Below are 17,995 nucleotides of genomic sequence, written 5' to 3'. Positions count from 1 at the left end.
GGTGTGAGGGGGGTAGTAGGGTGTGAGGGGGTAGTAGGGTGTGAGGGAGTAGTAGGGTGTGAGAGGGTAGTAGGGTGTGAGGGAGTAGTAGGGTGTGAGGGGATAGTAGGGTGTGAGGGGATAGTAGGGTGTGAGGGGGTAGTAGGGTGTGAGGGAGTAGTAGGGTGTGAGGGGATAGTAGGGTGTGAGGGGATAGTAGGGTGTGAGGGAGTAGTAGGTTGTGAGGGGGTAGTAGGGTGTGAGGGAGTAGTGGGGTGTGAGGGGATAGTAGGGTGTGAGGGAGTAGTAGGGTGTGAGGGGGTAGTAGGGTGTGAGGGAGTAGTAGGTTGTGAGGGGATAGTAGGGTGTGAGGGAGTAGTAGGGTGTGAGGGGGTAGTAGGGTGTGAGGGAGTAGTAGGTTGTGAGGGGATAGTAGGGTGTGAGGGAGTAGTAGGGTGTGAGGGGATAGTAGGGTGTGAGGGAGTAGTAGGGTGTGAGGGGGTAGTAGGGTGTGAGGGAGTAGTAGGTTGTGAGGGGGTAGTAGGGTGTGAGGGGGTAGTAGGGTGTGAGGGGATAGTAGGGTGTGAGGGGGTAGTAGGGTGTGAGGGGTAGTAGGGTGTGAGGGGATAGTAGGGTGTGAGGGGATAGTAGGGTGTGAGGGAGTAGTAGGGTGTGAGGGGGTAGTAGGGTGTGAGGGAGTAGTAGGGTGTGAGGTGTAGTAGGGTGTGAGGGAGTAGTAGGGTGTGAGGGGTAGTAGGGTGTGAGGGGATAGTAGGGTGTGAGGGGGTAGTAGGGTGTGAGGGGTTAGTAGGGTGTGAGGGGGATAGTAGGGTGTGAGGGGGTAGTAGGGTGTGAGGAGTAGTGGGGTGTGAGGGGGTAGTAGGGGTGTGAGGGTGTAGTAGGGTGTGAGGGGGTAGTAGGGTGTGAGGGAGTAGTAGGGTGTGAGGGAGTAGTAGGGTGTGAGGGAGTAGTAGGGTGTGAGGGAGTAGTAGGGTGTGAGGGGGTAGTAGGGTGTGAGGGGATAGTTGGGTGTGAGGGAGTAGTAGGGTGTGAGGGAGTAGTAGGGTGTGAGGGGGTAGTAGGGTGTGAGGGTGTAGTAGGGTGTGAGGGGGTAGTAGGGTGTGAGGGGAGTAGTAGGGTGTGAGGGGAGTAGTAGGGTGTGAGGGAGTAGTAGGGTGTGAGGAGTAGTAGGGTGTGAGGGGATAGTAGGGTGTGAGGGGGTAGTAGGGTGTGAGGGGGTAGTAGTGTGTGATGGAGTAGTAGGGTGTGAGGGAGTAGTAGGGTGTGAGGGAGTAGTAGGGTGTGAACAAACCTTCTGGCAGGCAGGCAGAGTGCACCCAGGAGAGTGTGTGAGGTGAGCAGAGGAGTGTCCCAGTCAGGACCATAGGCTCTCTGAAAGGCCCAACCAAGTCAGATACAGAAACAACTGGTCAAATTCACAGCCAATCACACACTACCATTGCTCCTATCTGTATGTATGAACCCTTTACCGGTGTACCTCTAAGCACAATGTTTTTTACTGGTTTTCTAATATTGTTGTATGGTGGTATTATACATTTTGTTTTGTATATATGTAGTGGTGCAATAATGTTATATGATATACTGTTTTACCTTTTGTTTAATATGTAATATAAGTACCTTAATATGTTTGGACCCCAGGAAGAGTAGCTGCTGCCTTAGTAGGAACTAATGGGGATCCCTAATAAATACAAATATTGACTGACTTGACTGACTGACTGAGTGTGTGTGTGTGTGTGTGTGTGTGTGTGTGTGTGTGTGTGTGTGTGTGTGTGTGTGTGTGTGTGTGTGTGTGTGTGTGTGTGTGTGTGTGTGTGTGTGTGTGTGTGTGTGTGTGTGTGTGTGTGTGTGTCTGAATGTGTTTCTTTCACTATGTTTCTCACAGACATTTCCACTGACTACCAACAGCACCTTTGTTTTGAGTTTGATCTACACTGCTGGTTTTCTGCACTGGATAACTTTGAAGTAGGCTGTGTTCCATAAGAAGACTGTGATCATCTACAAACGGATTCTGCGCCGGTGTAATAACTTCAAAATCAAAGAATCCTGGTTACTTTTTGATTCCGACATGAAATAGTTCCTGACTTTACTTTTAGAGATGTATTGGTGAAAGGGGAACATAATATAATGAAATCTTAATCTAGATAAAGAAGGGCATCATAGATCTGAGGATTGCAGGTGGATCAAAAGGTGTATTCCTAGTCTTAAATACTATTGTTCTATGTGAGGGTTTTAATCTAGCAGCAGGACCCACTGACTAGCAGGTCCAACATCCCTACATCCCTACAACACTGCTCCCACTATCTGATGAAATAATCTTTAATCTAGACCATATTGCCCTAGGGCACGCCAGGTAGAGGCTGGGTAGGCCTGGGGGACCCCTGGGGAGCTAAAAGAGGGCATCCTGTACTGCCAGGTGTGTGTTTGATGGATAATGTGTTAACATCTTCCTCGGGTTTCACTGCCTTGTCACCCTCTTCTTTTTTCAATTGTAATTCAAAACCCATGTCCATAGTTACAGTTGAAGTCGGAAGTTTACATACACTTAGGTTGGAGTCATTAAAACTCGTTTTTCAACCACTCCACAAATTTCTTGTTAACAAACTATAGTTTTGGCAAGTCGGTTAGGACATCTACTTTGTGTAATTTTTCCAATAATTGTTAACAGATAGATTATTTCACTTATAATTCACTGTATCACAATTCCAGTGGGTCAGAAGTTTACATACACTAAGTTGACTGTGCCTTTAAACAGCTTGGAAAATTCCAGAAAATTATGTCATAGCTTTAGAAGCTTCTGATAGGCTAATTGACATCATTTGAGTCAATTGGAGGTGTACCTGTGGATGTATTTCAAGGCCTACCTTCAAACTCCGTGCCTCTTTGCTTGACATCATGGGAAAATCCAAAGAAATCAGCCAAGACCTCAGAAAAAAAATTGTAGACCTCCACAAGTCTGGTTCATCCTTGGGAGCAATTTCCAAACGCCTGAAGGTACCACATTCATCTGTACAAACAATAGTACGCAAGTATAAACACCATGGGACCACGCAGCCGCCATACCGCTCAGGAAGGAGCCGCGTTCTGTCTCCTAGAGATGAACGTACTTTGGTGCGAAAAATGCTAATCAATCCCAGAACAACAGCAAAGGACCTTTTGAAGATGCTGGAGGAAACTGGTAGAAAAGTATATATATCCACAGTAAAACGAGTCCTATATCGACATAACCTGAAAGGCCGCTCAGCGAGGAAGAAGCCACTACTCCAAAACCACCATAAAAAAGCCAGACTACGGTTTGCAACTGCACATGGGGACAAAGATCATACTTTTTGGAGAAATGTCCTCTGGTCGGATTAAGCAAAAATAGAACTGTTTGGCCATAATGACCATCGTTATGTTTGGAGGAAAAAGGGGGAGGCTTGCAAGCCGAAGAACACCATCCCAATTGTGAAGCACGGGGGTGGCAGCATTATGTTATGGGGGTGTTTTGCTGCAGGTGGGACTGGTGCACTTCACAAAATAGATGGCATCATGAGGTAGGACAATTATGTGGATATATTGAAGCAACATCTCAAGATATCAGTCAGGAAGTTAAAGCTTGGTCGCAAATGGGTCTTCCAAATGGACATTGACCCCAAGCATAGTTCCAAAGTTGTGGCAAAATGGCTTAAGGACAACAAAGTCAAGATATTGGAGTGGCCATCACAAAGCCCTGACCTCAATGACATAGAAAATATGTGGGCAGAACTGAAAAAGCGTGTGCGAGCAAGGAGGCCTACAAACCTGACTCAGTTACACCAGCTCTGTCAGGAGGAATGGGCCAAAATGTACATAATTTATTGTGGGAAGCTTGTGGAAGGCTACCCGAAACGTTTGACTCAAGTTAAACAATTTAAAGACAATGCTATCAAATACTAATTGAATGTATGTAAACTTCTGACCCACTGGGAATGTGATGAAAGAAATAAAAGCTGAAATAAATCATTCTCTCTACTATTATTCTGACATTTCACATTCTTAAAATAAAGTGGTGATCCTAACTGACCTAAAACAGGGAATTTTTACTAGGACTAAATGTCAGGAATTGTGAAAAACTGAGTTTAAATGTATTTGGCTAAGGTGTATGTAAACTTCTGACTTCAACTGTAAGTATTGAATATTGCGATGGCTTATGTTTGAGATTAGGTCAAGTTATCTTTTGAGTAACTAAATCATCTGCATAACAGCCTAACATGATCCGAGAGATTGTCCTTTGTAGCGTACTGTTGCTCTGGGAACAGAACCAGTTGCATTGAACAGATGTGCTTCGAGGACCTACATCTGCAAACATCTGCTGAATCACTTCAAAACATTCCAACACATGATTGTCTTGTTCTTGATGATGAGTGAGTTACAGTAACTGTGAGATGACCACATATAACCTGAGCCAATTGCAGAAGGGCTCAGCCAGGGGACAACATTAGAATGTAATTATTACTCTGAGAGCCATCCTTTAGCATCACACAAAAGCCAGTTAGCATGGTGGGTAAGCTACCCAGCTATATATCAAAACTCCATCTGCTCCTTCACTTCAGACTAGATCTATGCAGAGTGGAGTTTGTAAACTCATGTCTCTTGGTAATGAGTACTAGATGAAGTTGCAGAGAAAGGTCAAGTCTAAATGTCAGCAATATGGGCTCTGTGGACCCTGTTGGTCCCTTAGCCTTCCCCTCTGGTTCTCCCTGAGTGTGATACAGTGACAGAATCATCCAGGAGACAGTCAGTGGAAGAGCTGGAGCAACATACTGTACTGTAGCCAAGGGCTAGCTCTGTTACTGGCTCTCTGCCTCGCCCAGCTCAGCCCAGCTGTATTGCCTAGGCCAGCCCTGCACTAACTTGCATGGAGTAAAGTAGGATAAACCCAGTCTAGTCTAACCATAGCCTTTATACTTGCCCCTGTCGTCATCCCCCAGACTCACCTAGGACATAAGCCATCAAAGTATCTGCTTTTAATTTCTCATATCAGGTGTGTGTGTGCGGTGAGTGTGTGTTAGGCTGAACCTCCAACCCTAACTGTCAGAGTGCAGCCCAGCACCACACTGCTTCCAGGGGCCAGGCGTTCTGACAGACAATTAGTGTCCGATCATTTTTCCTCGCAGCCAAAATGCCATCTGTCAATTCCTGCCCCGCCGCTTGTTTTTCTCCAGTGTTTATTTAGCTATATATTGCTGTGTCTGTGGACAAAGTCAGTGTGATTGATTAAGCTATCGTACAAGCCAATCAATGGCCAGGGAATAGAAAAAGTCAACGAGGGAGCCAATTTAAGCAGGACTCAGGAATCTGGACACTCATGATGCTGGCTTGGTTATTTAGAGACTGGAAGGTCTTATAGGAGCAAGCCGTATCCTAACTTGAGATTTGTGTGGAAGTCAGATTTTTTAGTAAACTAATCGATATCAATAGGCACATCAGCACATGCTGATTTCAAGTTAGGAGCCTTCTCTGAAAGAGGTGTATGAGTGATATGAGTGACAGACACATGAGAAATCAACATCCTGCTCCCTGGATCTGCAGTCACATATTGTACTGTGGAGGTACATTACAGTAGGTAGAATTCCTACCTATCAAACACAGAGCTGGCAGGTATAGTAGCTCTGTAACAAGACAACTAAAGACTGCTACCCTGGTCCTATCCTCATCCTCTGTCTATTCTAGCCAGTGCAGAGGCAAGTGAGGAGAGAAGGGGAGTTTAGTATGCTCTTTCTTTCCTCTCTTGTCTATTAAGAGTGTGTGTGTGTGTGTGTGTGTGTGTGTGTGTGTGTGTGTGTGTGTGTGTGTGTGTGTGTGTGTGTGTGTGTATACAGCAGGTGAGAGAGGAGTTATCGGAGGCCAGTGAGAACAGAGCATGGAGCGCAGCAGTAGCCACACAGAATACCGACAGAGCGTTTACCTGCCCCTGCGTTCTGCTGGTATGCCATGTAGCCACCTCTTCCACGGGCCCCCCTACCTGAGCCACGCACTGCCGCCACTGCCGCTGCTGCCACCGGTCCATACGCCGTCGCTGGGAAGCCTGGGGGACAGAGGGGGACAAGGCATCAGTGTGTGTGGGAGAGAGAGTGTGTGTGTGAGGGGTCGGATTGTGTGTGACTGTGTGTGACTGTGTGTGACTGTGTGTGTGGGGGGGGGGGGGGTTGTGTGAGAAAGAGTGAACGTTTTAATCTGTGTGTATGGGGAGGGGGTCGACTCGTGTGAGAGAGAGTGACTGAGTGTGTCTTAGTGTATGTATCTCTCCATATGCCCAGTAACTGGGATTAGTTTTGGATTAGCGAGTGACATCATTTTCTAACATGAGGAAAAGACAAGTGAGGGAATCTTCTAGCTGGCAAGCTGGCGTATCAGGGGGAGGGACCAGTCTTCCAGATCCTCAAGAACGGGAAATAAAGGGTTAACTTGGAAACACAACAAACATCATGCACCATGAAGACCGATATGGAAATTTGCAACACGCTTGCACACTTTGTCGTCCACTTAAGTCATTTATCTCGTCGGCTCTGTGCGCTCTGTGCAGAGGAAGGGAGGGAGGGAGGGAGAGAGAAAGCCGTAAAGTCGGGAGAGCGAATCAGCTGCAGTTGTCGGCCGGTGAGGTTTATGCTTTGGAACTCAATCAATCAGGAGGATAATTTGGTCTCCAGAAAGCCCCGGCGGACTGCTGAGCCTGGGGAACGAGGGAGGAACAGTGGGATGGAGGGATGATTTGTGGAAGAGAGGCGACTCTGGGTAGGCTTGGGCAAGCCTCAGCCCCAGCCTCAGTCGACCTGTCATCCCTCTGCCGACCTGTTTTATCAGCGCTTTATGGTGTTATTATGGGTCTGGGCATCTGGGATTCATTGCTTAGTTCTGACTGCCCTTTGGGTGGAGGTTGGCTGGGGCAGGAGGACACAGGTTGGGGAGATTCTAGATAGAGGAGAGGAGAGAGGAGAAGAGAGAGAGGAAGAGAAGAGAGAGAGAGAGAGTGCGTGCATATTGAAATGTTCCTTTCTTTCAAGTGTTTCGCCATTGTTCCCAATATTCATAATACAATGAGGCTCAATTGTCTGTGGTTTGAAAGCACACAAGCCCTTTTCTGCTCTTCATTATCTCTTTCCCTGTCAATGATTTAACTTGCAAACAAATATAACAAAGAAGACGGTCTCCACAGCATTCTACAAAGATCTTTACATGCAGTATGCACTCAGTTAAACAATGCATAGGCCAGTCAATATAGGTAGACTTTGGACAATAGCCTTCTAATGTACATCTTTGTGGTTACCTATTCTTTCAACATATTCACACAAAGAAGAGGGAGTGGCAGTCAGGCAACTAATCAGCTGCTGTTTAGGCTTTGATAAGCAACGGCAACCAGTAAAGTGGTTCGCTTTTGTCAAAAATACAGTTGTAGCCTTTGATAATAAATTGATTGGGGAAGGGTTGTTGGTGAAGTTGGACATGGCAGAGAGATGGTGTGTGTGTGCGTGTGTGTGTGCGTGCGAACACGGACCAGCTCCCGAGAGTGTGTACTTGCCCATCGAGGACCGGGATGTTCACTTTGACTGAATCTACAGTGTTCTAACATTAGAATTAAATATCATCCTCATAGAGGGAGACAATGAAAGACCCAGCGAGGAGGACGAGGACTTATTATGATATAAATATAATTACAGACCATCTCTCTCACTAATTAAAACATCTTTGGCTGCAGAGGGCTATTCATGGTAGAGGGCCCAGGCACAATGGAGCAGTGACATTGGCAGATGGTTGTCTTCAGATAGGAGGGACGGCATGTAATTCCACTTGTCTCTCTGTCTCTGCTTCTTTCTCTTCTCTCTTATTAAACAAAGCCAGTCCCCATCCTGATCTATTAGGGCACTTCATAACCTCTGATTTGGTGCTAATATATAATCAACAAATTGGACTTTGGGACGAGATTAGGAACAAGTCTGAACAAAAGACTGAGTTGATTTGTAATATTGAGAGGGGACACGCCAGTGCGCGTATGATAGGACAGTGATCTGTCCGCAGGAGGAAGTTATTGAGCGACGTGGGGCCCTTGGTTTGAGGCAGGCCCACTCACTAGACCAGTCCAAAAAGGCCACCAGAAGAAAGGGCAGAGACAAGAGAACGAAAAGGACGAGTGGAAGCGAGGTTCTAGGAAAGAGGACAATCAGAGAGCTGGTGGAGGTAAGTGGGCCTGAATGCTGTGCTCTGAGGGGCTGTGTTAAGGGTTGGTGGGGGTTAAGAGGAACACTGTGGTGTCCAGGATGAGGTGGTTCCCCTCCTGCAGGGACACTACATGGGTAGGGGCCTGAAGGTCAATGTGGAGGAGGACCATGCTGAGAGAGAGACTGGTTGGTAGATAAGGCCATGATGAACAGAAATATATCTCTCTCCCTCTTCCTCTCTCTCTGTGGCAGCGCAGTGAGGTAGGATTGGACAGGTATGCTTCTCACACTGTGTTCAAACTGAGCTTGGATTCTCACAAGCATACAAATGATTTGCTATCTGCCCTCCAATCTCCTCAGACATCAAGTCAAACATTTCACAACAAATGCCAAATATTTTACGAGACAAAAAAGTGTCAATCTGTGATTCTCCTTCACTGCCAAAGATGCGTCTCGGTACCCTGTAGCCTCTGTGTTCCAAAGTTAGTGTTGGATGGGAAAAGTTGTTGAGAGAGATAAGGTGTTGGGGATTAGCTGGGTTAATTAATAGATCTTAGGGCAGCTGTGGAGGTTCATTGTTTTGTATTCACAGACTGCAGAGGCGCCGCCCAGGAGAACCTCAGCGACATTAAATCAATTTCATGGCTCCATTATTACTGGAGAGAAAAAGCCAATATTTAGCTGGTAGTTTCTGCAGGTTTCTATATATTTAGCTGGTAGTTTCTGCAGGTTTCTATATATTTAGCTGGTAGTTTCTGCAGGTTTCTATACATTTAGCTGGTAGTTTCTGCAGGTTTCTATATATTTAGCTGGTAGTTCTGCAGGTTTCTATATATTTAGCTGGTAGTTTCTGCTGGTTTCTATATATTTAGCTGGTAGTTTCTGCTGGTTTCTATATATTTAGCTGGTAGTTTCTGCAGGTTTCTATATATTTAGCTGGTAGTTTCTGCAGGTTTCTATATATTTAGCTGGTAGTTTCTGCAGGTTTCTATATATTTAGCTGGTAGTTTCTGCAGGTTTCTATATATTTAGCTGGTAGTTTCTGCAGGTTTCTATATATTTAGCTGGTAGTTTCTGCAGGTTTCTATATATTTAGCTGGTAGTTTCTGCAGGTTTCTATATATTTAGCTGGTAGTTTCTGCAGGTTTCTATATATTTAGCTGGTAGTTTCTGCAGGTTTCTATACATTTAGCTGGTAGTTTCTGCAGGTTTCTATACATTTAGCTGGTAGTTTCTGCAGGTTTCTATATATTTAGCTGGTCGTTTCTGCAGGTTTCTATATATTTAGCTGGTCGTTTATGCAGGTTTCTATATATTTAGCTGGTAGTTTCTGCAGGTTTCTATATATTTAGCTGGTAGTTTCTGCAGGTTTCTATATATTTAGCTGGTAGTTTCTGCTGGTTTCTATATATTTAGCTGGTAGTTTCTGCTGGTTTCTATATATTTAGCTGGTAGTTTCTGCAGGTTTCTATATATTTAGCTGGTAGTTTCTGCAGGTTTCTATATATTTAGCTGGTAGTTTCTGCAGGTTTCTATACATTTAGCTGGTAGTTTCTGCAGGTTTCTATATATTTAGCTGGTAGTTTCTGCTGGTTTCTATATATTTAGCTGGTAGTTTCTGCAGGTTTCTATACATTTAGCTGGTAGTTTCTGCAGGTTTCTATACATTTAGCTGGTCGTTTCTGCAGGTTTCTATATATTTAGCTGGTAGTTTCTGCAGGTTTCTATATATTTAGCTGGTAGTTTCTGCAGGTTTCTATATATTTAGCTGGTAGTTTCTGCAGGTTTCTATATATTTAGCTGGTAGTTTCTGCTGGTTTCTATATATTTAGCTGGTAGTTTCTGCAGGTTTCTATATATTTAGCTGGTAGTTTCTGCAGGTTTCTATATATTTAGCTGGTAGTTTCTGCAGGTTTCTCTATATTTAGCTGGTAGTTTCTGCAGGTTTCTATATATTTAGCTGGTCGTTTCTGCAGGTTTCTATATATTTAGCTGGTAGTTTCTGCAGGTTTCTATACATTTAGCTGGTAGTTTCTGCAGGTTTCTATATATTTAGCTGGTCGTTTCTGCAGGTTTCTATATATTTAGCTGGTCGTTTCTGCAGGTTTCTATATATTTAGCTGGTAGTTTCTGCAGGTTTCTATATATTTAGCTGGTAGTTTCTGCAGGTTTCTATATATTTAGCTGGTAGTTTCTGCAGGTTTCTATATATTTAGCTGGTAGTTTCTGCAGGTTTCTATATATTTAGCTGGTAGTTTCTGCAGGTTTCTCTATATTTAGCTGGTAGTTTCTGCAGGTTTCTATATATTTAGCTGGTAGTTTCTGCAGGTTTCTATATATATAGCTGGTAGTTTCTGCAGGTTTCTATATATTTAGCTGGTAGTTTCTGCAGGTTTCTATATATTTAGCTGGTAGTTTCTGCTGGTTTCTATATATTTAGCTGGTAGTTTCTGCAGGTTTCTATATATTTAGCTGGTAGTTTCTGCTGGTTTCTATATATTTAGCTGGTAGTTTCTGCAGGTTTCTATATATTTAGCTGGTCGTTTCTGCAGGTTTCTATATATTTAGCTGGTCGTTTCTGCAGGTTTCTATATATTTAGCTGGTCGTTTCTGCAGGTTTCTATATATTTAGCTGGTCGTTTCTGCAGGTTTCTATATATTTAGCTGGTCGTTTCTGCTGGTTTCTATATATTTAGCTGGTAGTTTCTGCTGGTTTCTATATATTTAGCTGGTCGTTTCTGCAAGTTTCTATATATTTAGCTGGTAGTTTCTGCTGGTTTCTATATATTTAGCTGGTAGTTTCTGCTGGTTTCTATATATTTAGCTGGTAGTTTCTGCAAGTTTCTATATATTTAGCTGGTAGTTTCTGCAGGTTTCTATATATTTAGCTGGTAGTTTCTGCAGGTTTCTATGTATTTAGCTGGTCGTTTCTGCAGGTTTCTATATATTTAGCTGGTCGTTTCTGCAGGTTTCTATATATTTAGCTGGTAGTTTCTGCAGGTTTCTATAGATTTAGCTGGTAGTTTCTGCAGGTTTCTATATATTTAGCTGGTCGTTTCTGCAGGTTTCTATCTATTTAGCTGGTAGTTTCTGCTGGTTTCTATATATTTAGCTGGTAGTTCTGCAGGTTTCTATATATTTAGCTGGTAGTTTCTGCAGGTTTCTATATATTTAGCTGGTAGTTTCTGCAGGTTTCTATATATTTAGCTGGTAGTTTCTGCAGGTTTCTATATATTTAGCTGGTAGTTTCTGCAGGTTTCTATGTATTTAGCTGGTCGTTTCTGCAGGTTTCTATATATTTAGCTGGTCGTTTCTGCAGGTTTCTATATATTTAGCTGGTAGTTTCTGCAGGTTTCTATATATTTAGCTGGTAGTTTCTGCAGGTTTCTATATATTTAGCTGGTCGTTTCTGCAGGTTTCTATCTATTTAGCTGGTAGTTTCTGCTGGTTTCTATATATTTAGCTGGTAGTTCTGCAGGTTTCTATATATTTAGCTGGTAGTTTCTGCTGGTTTCTATATATTTAGCTGGTAGTTTCTGCAGGTTTCTATATATTTAGCTGGTAGTTTCTGCAGGTTTCTATATATTTAGCTGGTAGTTTCTGCAGGTTTCTATATATTTAGCTGGTAGTTTCTGCAGGTTTCTATGTATTTAGCTGGTCATTTCTGCAGGTTTCTATGTATTTAGCTGGTAGTTTCTGCTGGTTTCTATATATTTAGCTGGTAGTTTCTGCAGGTTTCTATATATTTAGCTGGTAGTTTCTGCAGGTTTCTATATATTTAGCTGGTAGTTTCTGCAGGTTTCTATATATTTAGCTCGTAGTTTCTGCAGGTTTCTATATATTTAGCTGGTAGTTTCTGCTGGTTTCTATATATTTAGCTGGTAGTTTCTGCAGGTTTCTATATATTTAGCTGGTAGTTTCTGCAGGTTTCTATATATTTAGCTGGTAGTTTCTGCAGGTTTCTATATATTTAGCTGGTAGTTTCTGCAGGTTTCTATATATTTAGCTGGTCGTTTCTGCAGGTTTCTATACATTTAGCTGGTAGTTTCTGCAGGTTTCTATATATTTAGCTGGTAGTTTCTGCTGGTTTCTATATATTTAGCTGGTAGTTTCTGCTGGTTTCTAAATATTTAGCTGGTAGTTTCTGCAGGTTTCTATATATTTAGCTGGTAGTTTCTGCAGGTTTCTATATATTTAGCTGGTAGTTTCTGCAGGTTTCTATATATTTAGCTGGTAGTTTCTGCAGGTTTCTATATATTTAGCTGGTAGTTTCTGCAGGTTTCTATATATTTAGCTGGTAGTTTCTGCAGGGAACAAAGCCATCATTTGGGTTGACGCCGAGAGGACCAGACCTATACAGTCTGTGCTGCCTTGTTTACCCGTCTCTCTACTCTGCTACCTATCTTCCTCTTTGACTAGCACTCCTAAATCTCCTTGTTGCATTTGGCTCTTTGCCTACTACTCTGCCTGTTTCTCCTATGTCTATACCAACCCTCTCTCTCTTCTCCAGTCCTGTCTCTCTCTCTCCTCCAGACCTCTCTCTCTCTTCTCTGTTCTCTCTCTCTTCTCTGTCCTCTCTCTCTCTTCTCCGTCCTCTCTCTCTCTCGCTCTTCTCCAGTCCTCTCTCTCTCTCTTCTCTAGTCTTCTCTCTCTTCTCCAGTCCTCTCTCTCTCTCTCTTCTCTGTCCTCTCTCTTCTCTGTCCTCTCTCTCTCTTCTCTCTCTCTCTCTCTCTCTCTCTCTTCTCCAGTCCTCTCTCTCTCTCTCTTCTCCAGTCCTCTCTCTCTCTTCTCCAGTCCTCTCTATCTCTTCTCCAGTCCTCTCTCTCTCTCTTCTCCGTTCTCTCTCTCTCTCTTCTCTGTTCTCTCTCTCTCTCTCTTCTCCGTCCTCTCTCTCTCTACTCCGTCCTCTCTCTCTCTCACACACACATACAGGGAGGGAGGTGGTGCTCCTGCAGCCCAAATGAGAATGAATGGCGCTACACTGCAGAGACCTCTGCTACATTGCTCATTGAGTCTTGTGCACACAGGAAGTATGAGCTTATTCTTCCTAATGACTAAAACCACACCAGGGCTGTGAGGGAGAAAGGCCAGACAATTGTGATTTAGAATCTATTTTAAACTATGACAGCATGGCAGTTCTCTGGGACAAGGTATTCTGGGACATCATCCGCAGGCTGAACTATGTTCCAATGGTTGTTAACGGGCTAAGTAACAGAAACAGCTGTCTAGCCATAGCACATAGCAGGCTATGAGGAGGGGACCTGGGGAACATGCTGAGAACAGGGCCAGATTTACGAACGGGCATGCTATGTTCTATGGCTAGACATACCCTCTCCTCCTCACTAACTCTGTCTCCTATCCTCACCCCAACAGCCCTTACCCTCTCCTCCTCACTCTCTCTGTCTCCTATCCTCACCCCAACAGCCCTTACCCTCTCCTCCTCACTCTCTCTGTCTCTGTCTCCGTTCTTCATCCCAACAGCCCTTATCCTCTCCTCCTCACTCTCTCTGTCTCCTTTCATCACCCCAACAGCCCTTACCCTCTCCTCCTCACTCTCTCTGTCTCTGTCTCCTTTCCTCACCCCAAAAGCCCTTACCCTCTCCTCCTCACTCTCTCTGTCTCCTTTCCTCACCCCAACTGCCCTTACCCTCTCCTACTTACTTTCTCTGTCTCCTTTCCTCACCCCAACAGCCCTTACCCTCTCCTCCTCACTCTCTCTGTCTCCTTTCATCACCCCAACAGCCCTTACCCTCTCCTCCTTACTTTCTCTGTCTCCTTTCCTCACCCAAAAGCCCTTACCCTCTCCTCCTCACTCTCTCTGTCTCCTTCCTCACCCCAACAGCCCTTACCCTCTCCTACTTACTTTCTCTCTCTCTGTCTCCTTTCATCACCCCAACAGCCCTTACCCTCTCCTCCTCACTCTCTCTGTCTCCTTTCATCACCCCAACAGCCCTTACCCTCTCCTCCTCACTCTCTATGCCTCCTTTCCTCACCCCAACAGCCCTTACCCTCTCCTCCTCACTCTCTCTGTCTCCTTTCATCACCCCAACAGGCCTTACCCTCTCCTCCTCACTCTCTCTGTCTCCTTTCATCACTCCAACAACCCTTACCCTCTCCTCCTCACTCTCTCTGTCTCCTTTCATCACCCCAACAGCCCTTACCCTCTCCTCCTCACTCTCTCTGTCTCCTTTCATCACCCCAACAGCCCTTACCCTCTCCTCCTCACTCTCTCTGTCTCTGTCTCCTTTCATCACTCCAACAGCCCTAACCCTCTCCTCCTCACTCTCTCTGTCTCCTTTCATCACTCCAACAGCCCTTACCCTCTCCTTCTCACTCTCTCTGTCTCCTTTCTTCACCCCAAAAGCCCTTACCCTCTCCTCCTCACTCTCTGTCTCCTTTCCTCACCCCAACAGCCCTTACCCTCTCCTCCTCACTCTCTCTGTCTCCTTTCATCACCCCAACAGCCCTTAACCTCTCCTCCTCACTCTCTCTGTCTCCTTTCATCACCCCAACAGCCCTTACCCTCTCCTCCTCACTCTCTCTGTCTCCTTTCATCCCCCCAACAGCCCTTACCCTCTCCTCCTCACTCTCTCTGTCTCTGTCTCTTTTCCTCACCCCAACAGCCCTTACCCTCTCCTCCTCACTCTCTCTGTCTCCTTTCATCACCCCAACAGCCCTTACCCTCTCCTCCTCACTCTCTGTCTCCTTTCCTCACCCCAAAAGCCCTTACCCTCTCCTCCTCACTCTCTCTGTCTCTGTCTCCTTTCATCACTCCAACAACCCTTACCCTCTCCTCCTCACTCTCTCTGTCTCCTTTCATCACCCCAACAGCCCTTACCCTCTCCTCCTCACACTCTCTGTCTCCTTTCATCACCCCAACAGCCCTTACCCTCTCCTCCTCACTCTCTCTGTCTCCTTTCATCACTCCAACAGCCCTTACCCTCTCCTCCTCACTCTCTCTGTCTCTGTCTCCTTTCATCACCCAAACAGCCCTTACACTCTCCTCCTCACTCTCTCTGTCTACTTTCATCACCCCAACAGCCCTTACCCTCTCCTCCTCACACTCTCTGTCTCTGTCTCCTTTCCTCACCCCAAAAGCCCTTACCCTCTCCTCCTCACTCTCTCTGTCTCCTTTCCTCACCCCAACAGCCCTTACCCTCTCCTCCTTACTTTCTCTGTCTCCTTTCATCACTCCAACAGCCCTTACCCTCTCCTTCTCACTCTCTCTGTCTCCTTTCATCACCCCAAAAGCCCTTACCCTCTCCTCCTCACTCTCTCTGTCTCCTTTCATCACCCCAACAGCCCTTACCCTCTCCTCCTCACTCTCTGTCTCCTTCCTCACCCCAACAGCCCTTACCCTCTCCTCCTCACTCTCTGTCTCCTTTCCTCACCCCAACAGCCCTTAACCTCTCCTCCTCACTCTCTGTCTCCTTTCCTCACCCCAACAGCCCTTACCCTCTCCTCCTCACTCTCTCTGTCTCTGTCTCCTTTCCTCACCCCAACTGCCCTTACCCTCTCCTCCTCACTCTCTCTGTCTCCTTTCATCACCCCAACAGCCCTTACCCTCTCCTCCTCACTCTCTCTTACTCCTTTCATCACCCCAACAGCCCTTACCCTCTCCTCCTCACTCTCTCTGTCTCCTTTCATCACCCCAACAGCCCTTACCCTCTCCTCCTCACTCTCTCTGTCTCCTTTCATCACCCCAACAGCCCTTACCCTCTCCTCCTCACTCTCTCTGTCTCCTTTCATCACTCCAACAGCCCTTACCCTCTCCTCCTCACTCTCTCTCTCTGTCTCTGTCTCTGTCTCCTTTCATCACCCCAACAGCCCTTACCCTCTCCTCCTCACTCTCTCTGTCTCTGTCTCCGTTCTTCATCCCAACAGCCCTTACCCTCTCCTCCTCACTCTCTCTGTCTCCTTTCATCACCCCAACAGCCCTTACCCTCTCCTCCTCACTCTCTCTGTCTCTGTCTCCTTTCCTCACCCCAACAGCCCTTACCCTCTCCTCCTTACTTTCTCTGTCTCTGTCTCCTTTCCTCACCCCAACAGCCCTTACCCTCTCCTCCTCACTCTCTCTGTCTCCTTTCATCACCCCAACAGCCCTTACCCTCTCCTCCTCACGGTCTCTTTCATCACCCCAACAGCCCTTACCCTCTCCTCCTCACTCTCACTGTCTCCTTTCATCACCCCAACAGCCCTTACCCCTCTCCTCCTCACTCTCTATGCCTCCTTTCCTCACCCCAACAGCCCTTACCCTCTCCTCCTCACTCTCTGTCTCCTTTCATCACCCCAACAGGCCTTACCCTCTCCTCCTCACTCTCTCTGTCTCCTTTCATCACCCCAACAGCCCTTACCCTCTCCTCCTCACTCTCTCGGTCTCCTTTCATCACCCCAACAGCCCTTACCCTCTCCTCCTCACTCTCTCTGTCTCTGTCTCCTTCATCACTCCAACAGCCCTGACCCTCTCCACCTCACTCTCTCTGTCTCCTTTCATCACTCCAACAGCCCTTACCCTCTCCTTCTCACTCTCTCCGTCTCCTTTCATCACCCCAACAGCCCTTACCCTCTCCTCCTCACACTCTCTGTCTCTGTCTCCTTTCCTCACCCCAAAAGCCCTTACCCTCTCCTCCTCACTCTCTCTGTCTCCTTTCCTCACCCCAACAGCCCTTACCCTCTCCTCCTTACTTTCTCTGTCTCCTTTCATCACTCCAACAGCCCTTACCCTCTCCTTCTCACTCTCTCTGTCTCCTTTCATCACCCCAACAGCCCTTACACTTTCCTCCTCACTCTCTGTCTCCTTCCTCACCCCAACAGCCCTTACCCTCTCCTCCTCACTCTCTGTCTCCTTTCCTCACCCCAACAGCCCTTACCCTCTCCTCCTCACTCTCTGTCTCCTTTCCTCACCCCAACAGCCCTTACCCTCTCCCTCCTCCACTCTCTGTCTCCTTTCCTCACCCCAACAGCCCTTACCCTCTCCTCTCTCTCTCTGTCTCCTTTCCTCACCCCAACAGCCCTTACCCTCTCTTCCTCACTCTCTCTGTCTCTGTCTCCTTTCCTCACCCCAACTGCCCTTACCCTCTCATCCTCACTCTCTCTGTCTCCTATTCATCACCCCAACAGCCCTTACCCTCTCTCCTCCTCACTCTCTCTGTCTCCTTTCATCAACCAACAGCCCTTACCCTCTCCTCCTCACTCTCTCTGTCCCTTCATCACCCCAACAGCCCTTACCCTCTCCTCCTCACTCTCTCTGTCATCCTTTCATCCCCAACAGCCCTTACCCCTCTCCTCCTCACTCTCTCTGTCTCCTTTCATCAACTCCAACAGCCCTTACCTCTCCTCCTCACTCTCTCTCTCTGTCTCTGTCTCCTTTCATCACCCCACAGCCTTACCCTCTCTCCTCACTCTCTCTGTCTCTGTCTCCCGTTCTTAATACCAACAGCCCTACCCTCTCCTCCTCACTCTCTCTGTCTCCTTTCATCACCCCAACAGCCCTTACCCTCTCCTCCTCACTCTCTCTGTCTCTTTCTCCTTTCCTCACCCCAACACCCCTTACCCTCTCCTCCTTACTTTCTCTGTCTCTGTCTCCCTTCCTCACCCCAACAGCCCTTACCCTCTCCTCCTCACTCTCTCTGTCTCCTTTCATCACCCCAACAGCCCTTACCCTCTCCTCCTCACGGTCTCTTTCATCACCCCAACAGCCCTTACCCTCTCCTCCTCACTCTCACTGTCTCCTTTCATCACCCCAACAGCCCTTACCCTCTCCTCCTCACTCTCTATGCCTCCTTTCCTCACCCCAACAGCCCTTACCCTCTCCTCCTCAC

At 46.4% G+C, this 17,995-nt stretch overlaps 1 protein-coding gene across 1 annotated transcript in view; it reads right to left on the bottom strand.

Annotated features, from left to right (window-relative positions):
- Positions 1 to 17,995, bottom strand: part of LOC115206486 (RNA-binding protein Musashi homolog 2) — a 406,246-nt gene that overhangs the window by 27,411 nt on the left and 360,840 nt on the right. Inside the window, exon 11 of the mRNA XM_029773542.1 lies at positions 5,927 to 6,046. Within this exon, the coding sequence (XP_029629402.1) occupies positions 5,927 to 6,046 (120 nt within the window). The remainder of the gene's footprint in view (positions 1 to 5,926; positions 6,047 to 17,995) is intronic.

The sequence above is a fragment of the Salmo trutta genome, chromosome 13 (assembly GCF_901001165.1).
Source record: "Salmo trutta chromosome 13, fSalTru1.1, whole genome shotgun sequence".
Taxonomy (NCBI): Eukaryota; Metazoa; Chordata; class Actinopteri; order Salmoniformes; family Salmonidae; genus Salmo; species Salmo trutta.
The sequence above is the reverse complement of the archived record's forward strand: the minus strand, read 5'-3'. Positions and strand labels throughout refer to the sequence as shown.